This window comes from Diabrotica virgifera, chromosome 4, assembly GCF_917563875.1.
Source record: "Diabrotica virgifera virgifera chromosome 4, PGI_DIABVI_V3a".
NCBI classification, from domain to species: domain Eukaryota; kingdom Metazoa; phylum Arthropoda; class Insecta; order Coleoptera; family Chrysomelidae; genus Diabrotica; species Diabrotica virgifera.
The window spans coordinates 41,019,682-41,037,326 of record NC_065446.1 but is presented as its reverse complement, the minus strand read 5'-3'; the positions used below and the strand labels follow the sequence as shown (position 1 = coordinate 41,037,326).

General features: G+C 31.9%; 1 protein-coding gene across 3 annotated transcripts in view; it reads right to left on the bottom strand.

Annotated features, from left to right (window-relative positions):
• The window catches only part of LOC114325509 (TATA box-binding protein-like 1), a 98,888-nt gene that overhangs the window by 26,684 nt on the left and 54,559 nt on the right, over positions 1–17,645 (bottom strand). For 2 of the 3 annotated variants that reach the window (XM_028273574.2, XM_050648173.1), the window contains exon 4: positions 1,796–16,570. In XM_028273574.2, coding sequence (XP_028129375.1) covers positions 16,350–16,570 — 221 coding nt within the window. In that variant the 3' untranslated portion in view covers positions 1,796–16,349. The remainder of the gene's footprint in view (positions 1–1,795; positions 16,571–17,645) is intronic. The other variant, XM_028273573.2, reaches the window with a different exon arrangement.

Below are 17,645 nucleotides of genomic sequence, written 5' to 3'. Positions count from 1 at the left end.
CGATTTAAGTGGGTTTTTTAATATGTTATAGCCTTATTCTCTAACAATATCGCTGTAATAATATTGTTGCTAGACAGGTAAATTGTCGTTGTATACCGGTTGTACCAATCAAACTATACTTTTTCTCAAAGTTCACCACACCCTGTGGAATATTCTAGCACTTATAAAATACTTAATTTAAAACCCAACTATAGCATCAGGTTTTCTTAACATTCTGTTTTTTTATTCATTCGCTTATATTGGATAATAAAAAAAGTTAGGTACTTTAACAACTAGCCATGTTCTTCATCAATACATGGTGTTTCTAAATAAGTGCGACAAACTTAAAGGGGTAATTCTGCATGAAAAAATAATGACCGTTTGCTTTATAAATTTATAAACATGTCCGAAAATGCTTCGTTTCCGAGATGCGGGATGTTCAATATTTTTCTTACAAATTGACGATTTATTTATTGCTCTAAAACCGGTTGAGATATGCAAATGTAATTTGATAGGTTTTACGAGGTAGTTATTGAGCATTTTTTACATTCAATTAAGAATTTTATATTCATAATTGACGTGCATACGTGGCGTGATATTGCCCGTATGCACTCCAGTGGTGAATATAAAATTCTCAATTATATGTCAAAAATGCGCAATAACTACCTCTTAAAACCTACCAAATTTCATTTGCATATCTTAACCTGTTTTATAGCAATAAATAAATCGTCAGTTTGTAAGAAAAATTTCAACACCCCCTATCTCGGAAACGAAGCATTTGTGGACATACGTTTATAAAGCAAACTGTCATTATTTTTTCATGTAAAACTAACCCTTAAAGTTTGCCATACTTAGGTATTTAAAAACATCCTGTATTGATCAAAAACAAGGCTAGTTGTTAAAGTACCTAACATTTTTATTATCCAATATAAGCGAATGAATCAAAAAACGGAATTTTAAGAAAATATGGGGCTATAGTTGGGTTTTAATTTCAGTATTTTATAAAAAATGCTAGAATATTCCACAGGGTGACGCGAACTTTGAGAAAAAATCTCAGTTTGATTGGTACACTCGGTATACAATGACAATTTACCTGTCTAGCAACAATATTATTAAATCGATATCCTTGAAGAATATAGCTATAACATGTTAAAAAATCACTTAAATCGGACAACAGGTTTAGGAAATTCGAGACATCAAAAATGACCCATTTTGTGGGTGGTCCGTTTTCTCTGGCGCGCAGTGTACTTTGTGAAACTTGTGTACAGGCCTTGGAGTAATGCTAAGTATATAAACAACCTATTTATTAACTGAATTTCCAAATTCCAAGTGTTAATAAAGACTGGAAATATTGTAGAATTTAATAATGATTAAGCCCTGCAATGATATTATAAAACTGAGATGCAAATGTTCGTGTGTGTATTAACTTGTGGAACCTCACCGTGATATACTATATACATAAGTGTTTTGCAACAGTCAAATTTTAGTATTTTACATATATTTACGGTTTCTGTAACTTCACCTTATACTTACTGGTTGTTTTGCTTTGTGATAGATATCGCAGAATATTCCAGAGTTTCAACATTATCATATACAGGCATGGAAAGTACAAGTTAGATTCTTGATTTGCAATTAACCAGGGTAAATTTCAAAACAATGTCGCGATGTTTCATAAATAAATAAATCATTTGTTCGACTGCACCGAACTGAGATCTCTAATTTGCAACTAACCAGTGTAAATTTCAATATAACGTCGCGATATTTTAAAATTAATTCATTTGTTCCACTGTAATCCTTTTACCGCTGGCTATCGCACCTTCGCGTGCCTTCACAAGAAAACGATGCAATCCGATGGGGCACCTCAGTTCAGTGCAGTTGAACAAATGAATTAAATATGAAACATCGCTACGTTGTCTGGAAATTTAAATATAAGCTACTTCATTTATATGAATAATTCAAGTCCTGCACTAAATTACTACGATTGTAACAAAAAAAATAAAGAATTTGTTTTATATTGCAATGGTTTGAACTACATCACTACTATTGTAAAATAAAAAAAGAATGTGCTATATTTGCATGGTTGTTAAGTAATATATTGAAATTATTGACGCTATATTTTCACGTTGCGCGTGGAATGTGTCGGCAACCAGTGCCACTGGCATTTGACAAAACTTATCTGTTTATTACTTAAGTTTTTAATCTGTGCATAACCTACTTGGCAATTAGACGGAGAGGCAGCGCTGAAAAATCTCTTTGAATTTACTAAAGCAAATTTTTCACAGTTGATTACTGTGATTGTGTAGAGAAACATACTGCGGTCGGTCAAGCGAAACGTAGAACAGGGGTTACTGAGAGGGTATCAATGTTGCTTTCCTACGAAGGTAATTAAATCCATTTACTGAGGCTGAAAATCAGTACACACATTCTAAATTGAATATAAATATAAGTTATTATAATCGGTCAGCTGTATGACGGGACAGAGCCGGTCGGTCGGCCCCAATGAATGTACAGGGTTATTCACTATATTTTGACCCCCTTGTAAACTGCTTTATTTACAGAATTAGAAAAAAATGTAAAATACAAAATTTATTCGATTTTTTGACATATATATCGTACTAGTGACGTCATCCATCTGGGCGTGATGACGTAATCGACTATTTTTTTAAATGAGAATAGGGGTCGTGTGCTAGCTAATTTGAAAGGTTATTCAATTCTCTATACAGTACTATAAACATTAAGATCATTATTTATACAGGGTGTTCAAAAATTTTTTTTTAATTATTAATTAAACAATTAACTTAATTAAAAATTTTTTTTTGGACACCCTGTATAATTAATCATGATGTTTACATTACTGAATAGGGAATTGAATAACCTTTCAAATGAACTAGCACTCGACCCCTATTCCCATTAAAAAAAAAAGTCGATTACGTCATCACGCCCAAATGGATGACGTCACTAGTACGATATATATGTCAAAAAATCATAATTGAAAAATGGAATAACTTTTGTATTTTACATTTTTTTCCAATTCTGTAAATAAAGCAGTTTACAAGGGGGTCAAAATATAGTGAATAACCCTGTACATTCACTGGAGCCGACCGACCGGCTCTGTCCCGTCGTACAGCTGACCGACTATAATAACTTTTATTTATATTTAATTTAGAATGTGTGTACAGTAATACCCCGCACTTACGCGATAGGTGGGACCAAGCGATAACCGCGTAAGTCAAATTCGCGTAAGTCAGGGTGTAATTTCGCATATGTATGTATATAAATTATTTTTAATTGGGACCGGAAGCTAAGAAAAATAGCATATACAAACATAAAATTGTCAATTTAATTTATTTTGATGTAGAAGGCTGCATAAAATCTAACAAACAGACAACTCAAAGATTTGTTTCCTCTCGCAAAATTTCTGCATAGCAGGCTAATAATTTTTTTATCCCTTGTTTGGTAGAAGAAATGCGATCTTTGTTATAGTTTATATTTTCTAAAATTTGTAAGCCCTTTTCAATTAAACTGAGACATTCAGTAAAGTTTCCAACCGTTATTTGATCTTCAGTTTAAACTGGATCCAAACAATCAAGCTCTCCAATGTCTTGTTCTTCCTCATGCATTTCTATGAGGTCATCAATAGTTAGCTCCCGATTGTGGGAATTCAACAGTTCTTCAACGTCATCACTATCAACAACTTCTTTAATCGCATTACTAATTTCATAAAAAGAACAAACACCCACTCGCAGACAAAACTGTAGATAAGAAATATCTAAATGTACAAAATAAATTCTAGTGATGTGCTGATTTCGTGCGAAAAGTCCAAATATCTACATTGGATGAGCAATAATATGTGGGCGGTAATTCTATTTCATCGATAATCGAGCGATTGTGTGGCGCTCAAATGACTAATTGACAATATTTGAAAATCGCGTAACTCTGGGTTCGCGTAAGTCGGGGTAGCGTAAGTCGAGGTATTACTGTACTGATTTTCAGCCTTAGTAAATGGATTTAATTACCTTCGTAGGAAAGCAACTTTGATACCCTCTCAGTAGCCCCTGTTCTACGTTTCGCTTGACCGACCGCAGTATGTTTCTCTACACAATCACAGTAATCAACTGTGAAAAATCTAGCTTTAGTAAATTCAAAGAGATTTTTCAGCGCTGCCTCTTGGACTAAATGCTTAAACACAAAATTGAAATCCATATTCAGTTATTATCCGAGTTAATACTCAACTGACTTACATAGAATTTTGCACAATTTATAATTAGCTTTCGAATTTGTCCAAAATATCGTCTACTCTTGATGTATTTTACTATATTTCTTCTTCAGTAATTCCCTCTATTTTCTGATTCAATGATATATTCCGTCTATAATTTTTCTGGGATCTATGATTACTCTCAACTCTTTCCTTTTGAATTTATTTTTCTGCTCTCACTTCGAGTAAGGGTTAATATTATGTTCCCTTTGGGTTCAATCTTAAATTATCGATATTACATCGGTTTAATTCTTTTAACATTTCAAACTTAAAAATCCAAGATTTTTATACGGTTTTCGAAGTGGCTATTTGCAAATGCTCAAGTAAGCAATCATACTACGTGTTTTATCTGAACAGTCAAAATTTTACCCCTTTAAAAGTGGGATTGCTCAAGTTTCACTGTTGATTGTCTGAAAGGACCGAACACGTTTTGAAAATTGTAATCCTTTTGGATATTTTCATAGTTTTATTAATTTTTATAAATATACCAATTACACTTACAAGTTTTTACTTCATTGCAAGTATTTTTAAACTATTATTTACAGCCAACCACAAAGAATTTTGCCTTTATAAGGTAACCCCTTCCGAGTTTCTTATAGAAATATACTCGGTGGAAAGTACTAACGATATATGGTTCGTACGGTATAAATACCGTTGCACGTCATCCGCGTCATACTAGTGACGTCACATAATACCAACACAAAAAATTTAAGTCGTACGTCTGTTTCAGTACCGGCGCTAGGGTATAAGGTGCCCGCTTGCAAAACTAGTATAGGCGCCCTTCGTTTTTTTTTAATTAGTATTTTGTATAATATCAGCCAAAAAAAGCTCATTTGGCGCCCGCCTGCAGTGCATCCCTTGCAGGCCCGTTGTCACCGGCCCTGGCTGCTCCTTTTTAGAATCGTTTAGCCAAGTACATTGGGATTACAGCCTAGCGAATTTTATTATATGAGCGTAGAAGTAATATTTGAAGATTTCTATGAATGTAAACTTAAAAATGTATACAACTTGTTTCATTTAATTTGTTTAAATGGATTATAAAGCGTTTTATGAAGCACACTTGTCCGGATCACATTTTAACTGCAATTGAACGAAGGTGACATTTTGGCATAAATTGGTAACACTTATTTGGCAGCTGAGATGTTGACAGTTCAGATTTGTTTTTATTATTTACTTTCACGTAGATTATTACTTAATTCTTGTTTTCTATTTTTAATGTTTTTTATTTACATTGAATATTAATTTATTTTGTTGTATAATCCACTTCTGCAATAATTCTATGATACATTTGATTTAAAATTAATCAGGAACTTTTTTGTAATTTGGCACCAATGTCAACTTAGCTCTCTGACGTAGATAATGACGTACAAAGGTATTTATACTGTACCAACCATATCTTATAAAATATAGAATTATTGTTTATTGTAATTTGGTGTGATTCAGGTATTGCATCTCTTGTCGCAATATAAAGTGCCTTTAAATTTCATTTTAGATGTTCACTGTCAGTCTCGTATTCTTTTCAGTTGAAATATCATATATTGCTGTTTCAGTAGTAAAAATCTTCAAGGAACAAATATTTCGAACGAATTTATTATTAAATTAGTACAACTCATTTTTAATATAAATAGACGTTTTATTTTGAACCAAAAATTATAAAACTAAAAATATCTACACAAACATAGGTATCTGTTGATTCCAAGGAAAACGCAAATATTAATATATCGGAAACTAAAAGTTAAATACAAAAATCGGTTACTTTATAAAACCAAACTAAAAACAGATTCTACTTTAGTTTTGTTTCACAGCAGACTACCAGTATCTAGTCCATTGAAATCTTACATTTAAGGTTCCGTTTTTTAGAAGACGCAATTGTATTTTTTTAATGTGTACGGGAGGTCAGTAGAAGCTTAAGTTCAAATTTGTGGGGTCGCCACCCTTGTCCCCCGGCCGCCATCTTGGAAAAAGGGGTGGGAAGGTTTTTTGCGCCGTATTTTGCTTCCCCTTTTTCGACCAGGGGACAGGGTTGACGACCAGGGGACAAGGGTGGCGACCCCACAAATTTGAACTTAAGCTTCTACTGACCTCCCGTACACATTAAAAAAATACAATTGCGTCTTCTAAAAAACGCAAGCTAAGGCCTAAAAAATGTAACATTTCAAGGGACTAACTAATCATCATTTAGATCCGATGTAACAGCTGGTAAAAGTTTATACAATTTTGAATAAATATTCAACCTCTCTTAATCAATATTAATATTATACAATAGCATAAAATTAGTTTTAAAATATAATGAATAAAATCAATAACAACAAATCTTACAATTTTGGGATAAGATTTAGGAAAAAAATTTTAAATAATTGAAACAATTTGTGCTGGTATCATTTTTTTCTCAGTATTCAGCCATGAAAATATGGCTTTTAATAGAATGAGTTATTCCAGCGAGTATTCATTAAATTTAATATTAAAAAAAATAATTGTTTTAAAAATCAGAATCTTTCTCACTATATCATTTTGCTTATTCCTCTCACGCTGTTCAATTTCAAACACAACAGTAAAGGGTTGGTACTGCAAGAAATAATACATACAATAAATATTCCACTCCCTCGCGCGACAGATCAAATATTTAATTCGTCTTTCACCGGCACTTCACATTCCGTGAGCTAGACAATTTTAAGCAGTTATTTGAACAAGTAACGTTTGTTCTAACTCGATATAAAACTATGCAGTATATACTGTAGTGCATGCGCACTACAGTATATGCGTTCCAACTGGATTTGTACGATGCACAGAATGATCCAAAATACGTTACAAGCATGATACTAAAAATAACCAGATAGCATCTTCCCGTAGCCCAAATACGTCCGATTTCGCGCATGATGACGTAACTGGAGACCAATTTGAATTTGAATTCTTGTTAAAGTTAAATGGGATGTGTATGCATTCTATCATGAAATTATTCAATTATCAAAATAATATTTAACGACTTTTTTGTGTTATTTGTTTATAAAAGATATCTCATAACACAAAGGTGTTACAAAGATAAAATATAAAATACACTTATCTTACAACCGCGAACGATTCAAACTAATCGAACGTTACGAACCATTACGAACGTGCCGGTCTCCAGTTGCGTCACGATACCCTCCCTTCAGGATGCGCAATATATTATCTTCTTATTTATAGTATCATGGTAACAACTAGATAATGGCACTTATGTACGCCGTTGCTCCCGCTTGGCGGCGCTAGTGTAGTTGGAGGTCAACATTTTGACTATTCGTGGTGTTTTTGATTACGATTTAATAAATAATAAATTATGGCCGAAATATACGGATCTTGGAAACTGTTTGTGCGTTGAAAAACGAATTGAGGAGAAGGATTGCGAGAGTTACTGGAAAAAGGAAGCCCTTATCGAATGATAAACTATATTAATCATCGTCTCAATGTTTTATTTCTATAGCTCAGAGGGTATTTATTTGGTATTGACTCACTCCCCACACTAGTCTGACAACTGTGTATAATATATGTGCGATCTGCCTCACTTTTCTTTCAATTTAAAATTCATAATTAAGGGCGCTCAGCATTAATTTTTGTGTTTATCTCATTTAAAAATGTGATATTTTCAAAATATGGCCGCCATGACAATTGCGCATTTGGTGTAAATTTGGTTTAAGCATGGGTTGAGCGCAGTTGATTCTGCAATGTTATCTTATTTAAAAAAAAAATTATAATTCCTTATGGAAATATAGAATGTGTTAATTTAATTAAGTACAATTATTTGAGTGTTTGTCTACGTGAAAGGCGAGCTTAAATTTAAGGTGAAATTAGAAAAATTTAGAGTTAGGTTTGATCAGGTAAGGTTTAAGTCACTAAAGAATATTTGAATGGTACTAGGTCACTTTAATTTTTAGTTATTAACTTCTCACAATAAAACACTGAAAAACGTTTGTTTTTCTATACTTCCACAAAATTTATTACAACTATGTTGTTACTACAGCTGTTTCGGCAAAGTGCCTTTCTCAAGTGATATATTTAACAATGTGTTTGCCTTTTTAAGTCTTTAACTGAAGAGGTTGAGGAGTGGGGAGATGTTTGTCTCGAGTTGGTCATTCAGAATTATATCTGTATTTTTCAATTTATTAATTTCCATTGATTCTAAAAGTGATAGCTTAAGGCCTTTATTTTGAATATGTAGAATTTGAAACTCTTCATTGAAAGAATGATTATGATCTAGAAGGTGAAGTGCGTATGTAGAAGCACTTCTACACTACATACTCTACTTCTACCAAACTGTCAAACATTTTAGTCGAATTGTTCAGTTTTGTTTTGACCGGTGTGAAAGTGGTTTACAAGCCATATGAAAGTCAAATTTACCCCAACGAGTTCGGGTTCATAAATGCTGTTAGTAAGAGAGAGGCTTTGTTCTCAATATAAGCCTTATTCCAGAGATGCGGACACGTCAATTACGACGTATACGCATGTCTGGTTGATTACGAGAAGGCGTTTGATCGAGTACAACACGTCAAGATGATGCAAATACTAAAAGAAGCGGGAATTAACAACCAAGATCTGAAAGTAATTAAAAAAACCTTTACTGGAATCAGACTTCTAACCTCACAGTTGAAGGTGAACAAACCAAAAATGTGAAAATTATGTGGCAAAGCTGTATTTTGTCTCCTTTAATCTTCAATGTCTATCTCTTATCGAAGCTTTGCATGAAGCTGAAAAAAGTAATCTACTAAACGGGTACCGGCTAATAGACGAAGCAACGAAGCACTAAAAAGCCCAAAACCTGCAGTAAGATGAATCGTCATGCAACTTTTTGCATTCAATTCGAGAGAGTGTCAGGCAATTTTGTGAACTAAATTGATCACCGGCAAAAAAATTTGTGCATGAGAAAATGCATTTTCAAAGTGCATCTCGAAGAGATGGAAAATGAAAAATTTAGAACTCGGGAAATATTGACGGAAATGACTTCAATTTTTATATTTGGGGGTTTTGGAGGTCAGTGAACACAAATTTCATGACAGCGATGGTCTCCGAGGATGCACCAACTTTAATTGTTCCAATGCTAATATAAAAATAAACTTAGCTTATTGGTATATTTTATTTCTTGGAGATCCAACCTTGTGTATAATATTGTGTATAACATTGTGTGTAATATTATTATTATTATTACCAAAACAAAATTTAACACTGTGCTTGATTTTAGGTTGATGTAACCTTGTTTACTGTTGTAATTAATGTGTTGTGCAAATATGAAATGTACAAAAAATATGTATCAGGTGAACATTCTTATATCTTAAAAACTGGCCAGAACAGTAGCTAAGCAATAAATAACGATAGTTAACAATAAAAAAAAACGTACTAAATTAACAAAATGATTTGATTAAATGTCAGTGTATGCAATATCCTATAGTATGAATTCGTTTTGCTTTGGTATAATGTAATAATGGGATCCAAATGATATCGGAAATTAAGCATTACGCAAATTTATATGTTTTACTAACATAAATTCTTGAACAAACATTATTCGTTTTGCTTTGGTATAATGTAAAAATGGAATCAAAAATAATATCGGCAATTAACAGTTATTACGCAAATTTGTAACTTTAATATGTTTTAAATCCTACAGATATCCATAATGTATGGATGCAAATCATCCGAACGAAAAACAAAAATCATCACAAAGAAAAACTTCTTTCAGTCTTCATCTACCGAAAATATGTACCTGACTAGGTTCAAGCATTATATTAAAAACTGCTAGGCCAGACCTCAGAAAAACAAAAAAAAAAACAATAAAAAAGAAAAAATAAAACATTGGTATTGGAAAAATCAACATTAAACGTATATAATCTCAACTAAAATAATTTAATACAACAGTTTTATTCAATATTTAGCTCAACAGTTAGACAGTTTTTACTTTTTTGAAGTTATACTTCTTTAGGCGCGATTGGGAGTGAATTTTTATTATCCTGGGCGCATGCGCACACAGACAGTATGGAATTCGTTGCTAAATCTCTCAAGTTATGTATGTATCAGTGCAAAAAAGGTATGGAAAGAATATATTAGTGTTTTTAGTAAATATATTTTTTATTATAATTATTTTTGTGCCTTTGGATTTGTCTTCCTCACGAGTACGAGAATAAGTATTATTAAAACGTTTTTATATTTATACTTCACTTCGTCTATATGTTACCGTGATTTGTCATTATGTCCGAGAAAGCACATAAATAGTGCGGTCGTGGGTTATTGGTAGAGCATTCGACTACAGATCGAGAGATCCCGGGTTCAAATGCGGACAATTGCTATTCTTTTTTTTTATTTTTGGTGTTGTTTTAATAAAAATTTTTGGAAAGTGGTAAGTATTAAAATTAGTTTAATATTTAAATAAAATAAAAATAAACTGTTTAAAATATATTTATTTCTTTGAAATCATATAATAGAAGTATAACTTCTTACGTGCGTACAAAGTACACACACATTCTTTTTTTGATTGTTTTAGTTCCAGTGAAACGTGTTTCTTTTAATCTTTAAATTGATTCTCTGATAGTCGCTTAAGTAGACCGATAACTAAGATCCACTGTATGTGTATTTCTAGGGTATTAACGTTTTCTGGTAGAGCCCGATGAATGAGCATCATTGAGTACTACCTATGTCTGAGTAATACCTGACTATCTTTCAATGTACTACCGAATTCACTCGCGAATACCAATTAAAAGCCACGTAACTATTGAATTTTAAACTGCAGCGTTTAAACCCAGCACACTACTCATTTTGAAGAGAGTACCAGTTCACTGAGCCGTCAAGCCGCCTTGTACAGAATAAGCAAATTAATATTTTGCATACAAAATATAGTAGTCGATAGTCATTTAATAGCACGAAAAAAAAATGCGGCTTTGAATTGAAATTGAACTTATGCGAAAACAATATCCCAAATAGCAAAAAAATATTGAAGATACTATTTTGATTGGGGAGAAAATTATTCTTGTAGATAAAACAGGCTAATAATTGCAACTTCAGACTATTAGCAAGATAGAAACGACAACCATTAATGTTTATTAATATTATTGTAGTTTTAAGATAAGATTTTTCATTTTAATAATAATATATTAAAAATATATTGAATAATATTATTGAGTCATCTATTTATTTCATTCAGAAAAAAAAAAACAAAACAATGATTATTTAAATTTGTTGATAGATATAACTATTGTATCAACTCATTTTCCAAAATGTTTCTCAAAATATTATGACTAGAAAGAAGGAAAGATATATTAATTTATATAAATATAACAGAGAGTAAAACAATTAAACGAATGGAAAACCTGTATTTCTGAATCATTTGAAGATGGCAGAGTAGAACAATATACAACGATTTCCATAACAGGTCCATATACAGGGTGATTCATTAAGAATGCCCAATCTCTGAGTTGTAGATTCTAAAACTCAAAATATTAGGGTTTAACTTAAATCACCTAAACAAAATGTAGCTCGTTACTGAGTCACAGGGTGTTTCATTTAAAAATTTAATAACTATTTTTACCCAGTACTTTAAAACTATTTGACATATCCTTGTCATACTTGGCAGAAAGTTTAGATACCGTACACCCTACTAAATTATGATAAACAAACGTTTCTGACTACTATCAGGGGCGTACGGCAGGGGCAGTGAATGGTTTACCCTTCCCAAATTCTGGTGTAGGCAGAATTGCTATTTTAGTACAATATTTCGATTCTCCCATACTTTCTATGTAAATAATATACTCTTTATTCGTAACGATAAAGTCATTAGTTTTCGAGATATTTGAAGTTGAAAATGAAACTACACAGCTATTTTGATTAATGTATACTCTTTCATTTTTAACTTCAAATATCTGGAAAACTAATGATTTTATCATTATGAATGAAGAGTATATTATTTACATAGAAAGTATTGGAGACTCGAAATACTACGCTAAAATAGCAAGTCTGCCAGTGGCGTATAATTTGGGAAGGGTAAACCATTCACTGTCCCCTGTCGTACGCCTCTGGTAGTAGCCAGAAACGTTTATTTAACGTAATTTAGTAGGGTGTACAGTACCTACACTTTTTGGCAAGTATGATAAGGATATTTGAAATATGTACTTTTAAAGTACGGGGTACAAATATTTTTTAAATTATGCTGTAACTCAGTAAGGAGCCACATTTTATTTAAGTGATTTGGATTAAATATTAACGATTTGTATCCAGCACTTTAAAAGTATTTCAAATATCCTTATCATACTTGCCAAAAAGTGTGGGTGTTGTACACCCTACTAAATTGTGTTAAATAAATGTTTCTAGCCACTACAAGAGGCGCACGACAGGGGACAGTGCATGGTTTACCCTTTCCAAATCCTCTGCCACTGGCGGAATTGCTATTTTAGCGCAATATTTTGATTCTACAATAATTTCTATGTAAATAATATATTCTTAATTTATAATGATAAAATCATTAGTTTTCGAGATATTTGAAGTTAAAATTAAAAGAGAATACATTAATCAAAATAGCTGTGTCGTTTCATTTTCAACTTCAAATATCTCGAAAACTAATGACTTTATCGTTACGAATAAAGAGTATATTATTTACACAGAAAGTATTGTAGAATCGAAATATTGTGTTAAAATAGCGATTCCGCCAGTGGCGTAGAATTTGGGAAGGGTAAACCATTCACTGTCCCCTGTCGTACGCCTCTGGTAGTAGGCAGAAACGTTTGTTTATCATAATTTAGTAGGGTGTGCGGTACCTACACTTTTTGCCAAGTATGACACGGATATGTCAAGCAGTTTTAAAGTACAGGGTAAAAATAGTTATTAACTTTTTAAATAAAACACATTTTATTTGGGTTAAATCTTAATATTTTGTGGTCTAGAATCTACAACTCAGAGATTGGACATTCTTAATGAATTACCCTGTATAACAGAAAGTGAGGTGACATGGGCAATACAAACGGCAAAAAATGGAAAAGCACTAAGTCCCGATGAAGTGAATGCGGAAATACTTGGTAGTGAAAGTTTTTGGGAGAAATTGGAATTAAAGCACTGTGGTATCTTCAACAGAATTTGTGACACTTGTATGCTACCAACTGATTGGCTAACTCGGCATTATTTGTCACAATACCAAAGAAACATCGTGCAAAAACATGCAGTGATTATCGGACAATTATGTTTTTATGGGTTGAAGCTCTTCCTGCGAATAATACATGGCAGAATAAACAGGATATTAGTAGACAATTAACAATACTCAGTGCGGATTTTGGAGTGGCTTGGGTACAATTGTATGTATGACTCGTTCAGTATCCAAGTACTGATACAGAGATAAAAATCAAAATGTATACATCAGTGTTGTCGTTCATTGAAACATTTCTCAAGAATCAATGAAAAAGGTCAACTTTTCAAAAATGCAAACTCATCTACAGTATTATAAACTAAGAGCCGGTATACAGTCGGAAAAATGAAAGAATACCCATGAACGATCACATCAATCACTTATTTTGTATTTGCTGCCTCTTTCTATAACAAACGTTTATTATTTATAGAAAAAGACAGCAAATACAAAATAAGTGATTGATGTGATCGTTCATGGGTATTCTTTCATTTTTACGACTGTAGGTATATATCATTTTAAGCATGATAAGAGCCTAGAACTTAAATAGTACAACCTAAAAGAAAACGTATGAACACTGTGCCGTCACTTTTTAGTGACACATGCGTCGACAGTGGCGCATCAAACTTTCCACTTGTGGACGGAATAAATAAATTAAAAGGTACCCTCCCTCACTTCCAGAATTCAATTTTTTTTTAAAGTTCTATGTGATTAAAAAATAAAACTCAGCGTAATTTTAACCCACCACCCCCTTCCTCCACCATCAAAAACTTCATTTTTCGTTTTTATTTTTTTTAGGTGGGATGCAATCAATTTTAAAATTTCAAAAAATCTGCACGCCTAGTTGAGGTTTTTACAAAACAAGTCTATTTTTATAGACCAGTAGGTTGAGTGTACTCATAACCTCAAATTTTTTTTTATTATTTAAAAAAAATACTAATTTGAACCTACTACTACTACTTAGAAAAATTTCTACTATTTAAGTTATAGGCTCTTATCGTGCCTAAAATGATTAGCAAATTTCACCTATACCAACTCTTAGGGCCGGTTGTTCGAACGCTAATCAAAAATGGAATCAACTGATCATTATCAAATATTTAATTACTGTCACCAACTGTCAATGTCAACTTTGTTTGTGTTGCTGAAAACATATTATTACAATTGATTACAATTCTGAGATTTATTATTCAATTATGTTAATAATTGTTATGTTAATTAATAATTAATTAATCAATAAATTATGTTAATATTCATAATGCTAATTAACATAATTAAATACAATCAAGCGATTGACGTACGAATGAGGGTATTGTTATTTGATGGTTGTTAAGGGGACTTAATTATAATCAATTTCTTGATTAGCGTTCTTGATCCTAAGGGCGGGTTGTTCGAACGATAATCAAGAAGTTGATTATAATTAAGTCCCCTTAACAACCATCAAATAACAACACTCCTCATTCGTACGTCAATCAGTTGATTGTAATCAATTATGTTAATTATCATTATGATAATTAACATTATTGACTGATTAGTTATTAATTAACAAAACAATTATTAACATAATTGATTAATAAATCTCATAATTGTAATTAATTATGTTTTCAGCAACCCAAACAAAGTTGGCATTGACAGTTGGTGACAGTAATTAAATATTTGATAATGATCAGTTGATTCCATTTTTGATTAGCGTTCGAACAACCGGCCCTAAGTCTATTAGAATTATTGTTTTTATTACTACAGGTTATTCCATTCCTTACAACAATAGAAGAAAATAAAATCTTCAATAGCGGATTTGTATTTCGATAATAACTTCAGAATTAGAAGTCGAAACATTAATAAAGATTTTATTTTTCCCATTTACATACTGTGATTTCCAGACAATGGTGAAACACTGAAAACAACATAGTTCGGCAGCTTTTTAATAACACTATTGGAAGGTGAGATAATTAATTTTTATACAAAAATAAAAACATATCGATGGCCTAGATGCAATACCTCGTAAGTGAATCTGTCAAAATTTGTGGTTTTTAACAAAAAAAAAAAAGAATGTGTGTGTACTTTGTACGCACGTAAGAAGTTATACTTCTAGTAAATGATTTCAACGAATTAAATATACTTAAACAGTTTATTTGTATTTTATTTAAATATGAAACTAATTTTAATACTTACCACTTTCAAAAATTTTTTATTAAAACAATAGCAAAAATTTAAAAAAAGGAATATGAATTGTCCGGATTTGAACGCGGGACTTTTCGATCTCTAGTCGAATGACCTACCACGGCTGCGTTTACATCGCTTCTCGGACATAATTACAATCACGGTGACAAATAGATCAAGTGAAGCATAAAATAAAAATGTTTTAATAATACTTATTATCTGACTCCCGAGGAAGACAAATCCAAAGACACAAAAATTATAATAAATATATTTACTAAAAACACTAATATATTTGTTTCGCACCTTATTTACGCTGATACATATCTACATAAATTGAAAGATTTAGCAACAAGTCCATACTGTCTGTGTGCCCATGCGCGCCGAATAATAAAAATTTACTCTTAATCGCGCCTAGAGAAGTATAAATTCAAAAAATGTATATTCGATGGCCTAGAAGCAATACCTAGTAAGTACCAAAAATTCAAAAATCACGCTTTTGGCGATGCAATACTGATATACCTTTTCTACCAATCACCAGATTGGTAAACTTTATAATATTTATAAACTTGCAAAACAAACTTTTATTGTATTGCTTCCAGGCCATCGATATAATCACTTGCCATTAAATGTATTTTGATGACAAATAAGATATAAATGTTGAATTTAAAATGCAAAACAATCGATTCTAAGATTGTAATATAAAAAAGATTTCTATTGAATTCCAACAAATATTGGTTTTATTTTTTCCTTTTTAACAGTCCAAGGTCTGGTCTTTGGTGAGGTTATAGAAACTTAGGAAAGGTGTATAAATCAATTAAATAATAACGCAAGATTTTAATCCCACATATCGGATTCTCTTACACTGTTCGATTCGCAGATATTTTCAGTATCTTCTTCATCGTCATCTTCGGCAAAAGGGGCGTCACTACCCGTTTGTTGTTTTAGTTTTTTTCTGCGCAGCGCCTCTCGTTCTTCTTTGGTGAATTCTTTACGAAATTCGTAAACTAAAGGATAAATATATTCGATAGCGGCTTGGACGTCTCCTACGCTTGGAGCTGAAACGAGATAATTTTTTAATACTTCACATGTAACACATGGAACAAATATTTATACTTATATACCTTTCCTTGAATTTTAGCCATAAATTCAAATAAATCGTGATAAATCCAACAAAAAATGCAATGCTTGTTAGTCCAGACTGTATTGTCGCCCCCGTTAGGTAAATTATTCCGATTCGATTTTTTTGCACAAACTTACTCAAAAAGAGGTCCTTATAACAAATCCACAACGTACCAGGCAGTACCGTGGTCGAAAAATTGTTTAAACAATTTTTTTTAAACAAATTCACAAAAACAATTTTTTCGCTCCGAACATTTTTTTTAGATCATCTTAAACCGGGAGATATTAACATAACTTCAACCACGATTTTCTAAGTCCTGCCCTTTGCAATACTGGAAGGTTAGAAAAGGTACTTACAATATACAATTTATGGAAAAAAACACGGGTTTCCTGTGACATTTTCCTGTTAAAATTAGATTTTCCATGAGAAAAAAAATGGGGAGTTGCGATGAATTTCTGAGTCCTGCCATATCCATAGAATGACAGGATACTATCAATTTTATGAAGAAAATTTTTTGGGCAGGAGGGTTGCAAAAGGACTAAGGGAGTATATGGATATACAAAAATGTAATGAAAATAATGCAATTTTCATAATTTTCTGAGTCCTGCCAACTTAATAAAATAAACATAATTATTTGAAAATGATCGAAAAAAATGTTGGCATGACGTCTTCTAATGTCACTTGGAAAATTCCGTGGAAAATTTTCACCCTGGTTCCGTGATTTTTGAGTCATAAAATAAATTTTATTATAAAATAAATAATTTAAGTAGACATTATTCAAAAAGGCAGGATGTTTAGTTACACCTTTTTTTACTATACATAGTTAAAAAATGTGTAAGAAAATTCGTGGAAAGTTACACGATTTTCTGAGTCATGCCATTTTGGACATATCTCAAGAATGTTAATATAAAGCTATTTACAAAGAGGCAGGATGGTTGTGTAGTTATTTCGTATATAAAAATAAAATTTTAAGTCAGTAAAATTATTGCAGGTTGTTATACAAACATATT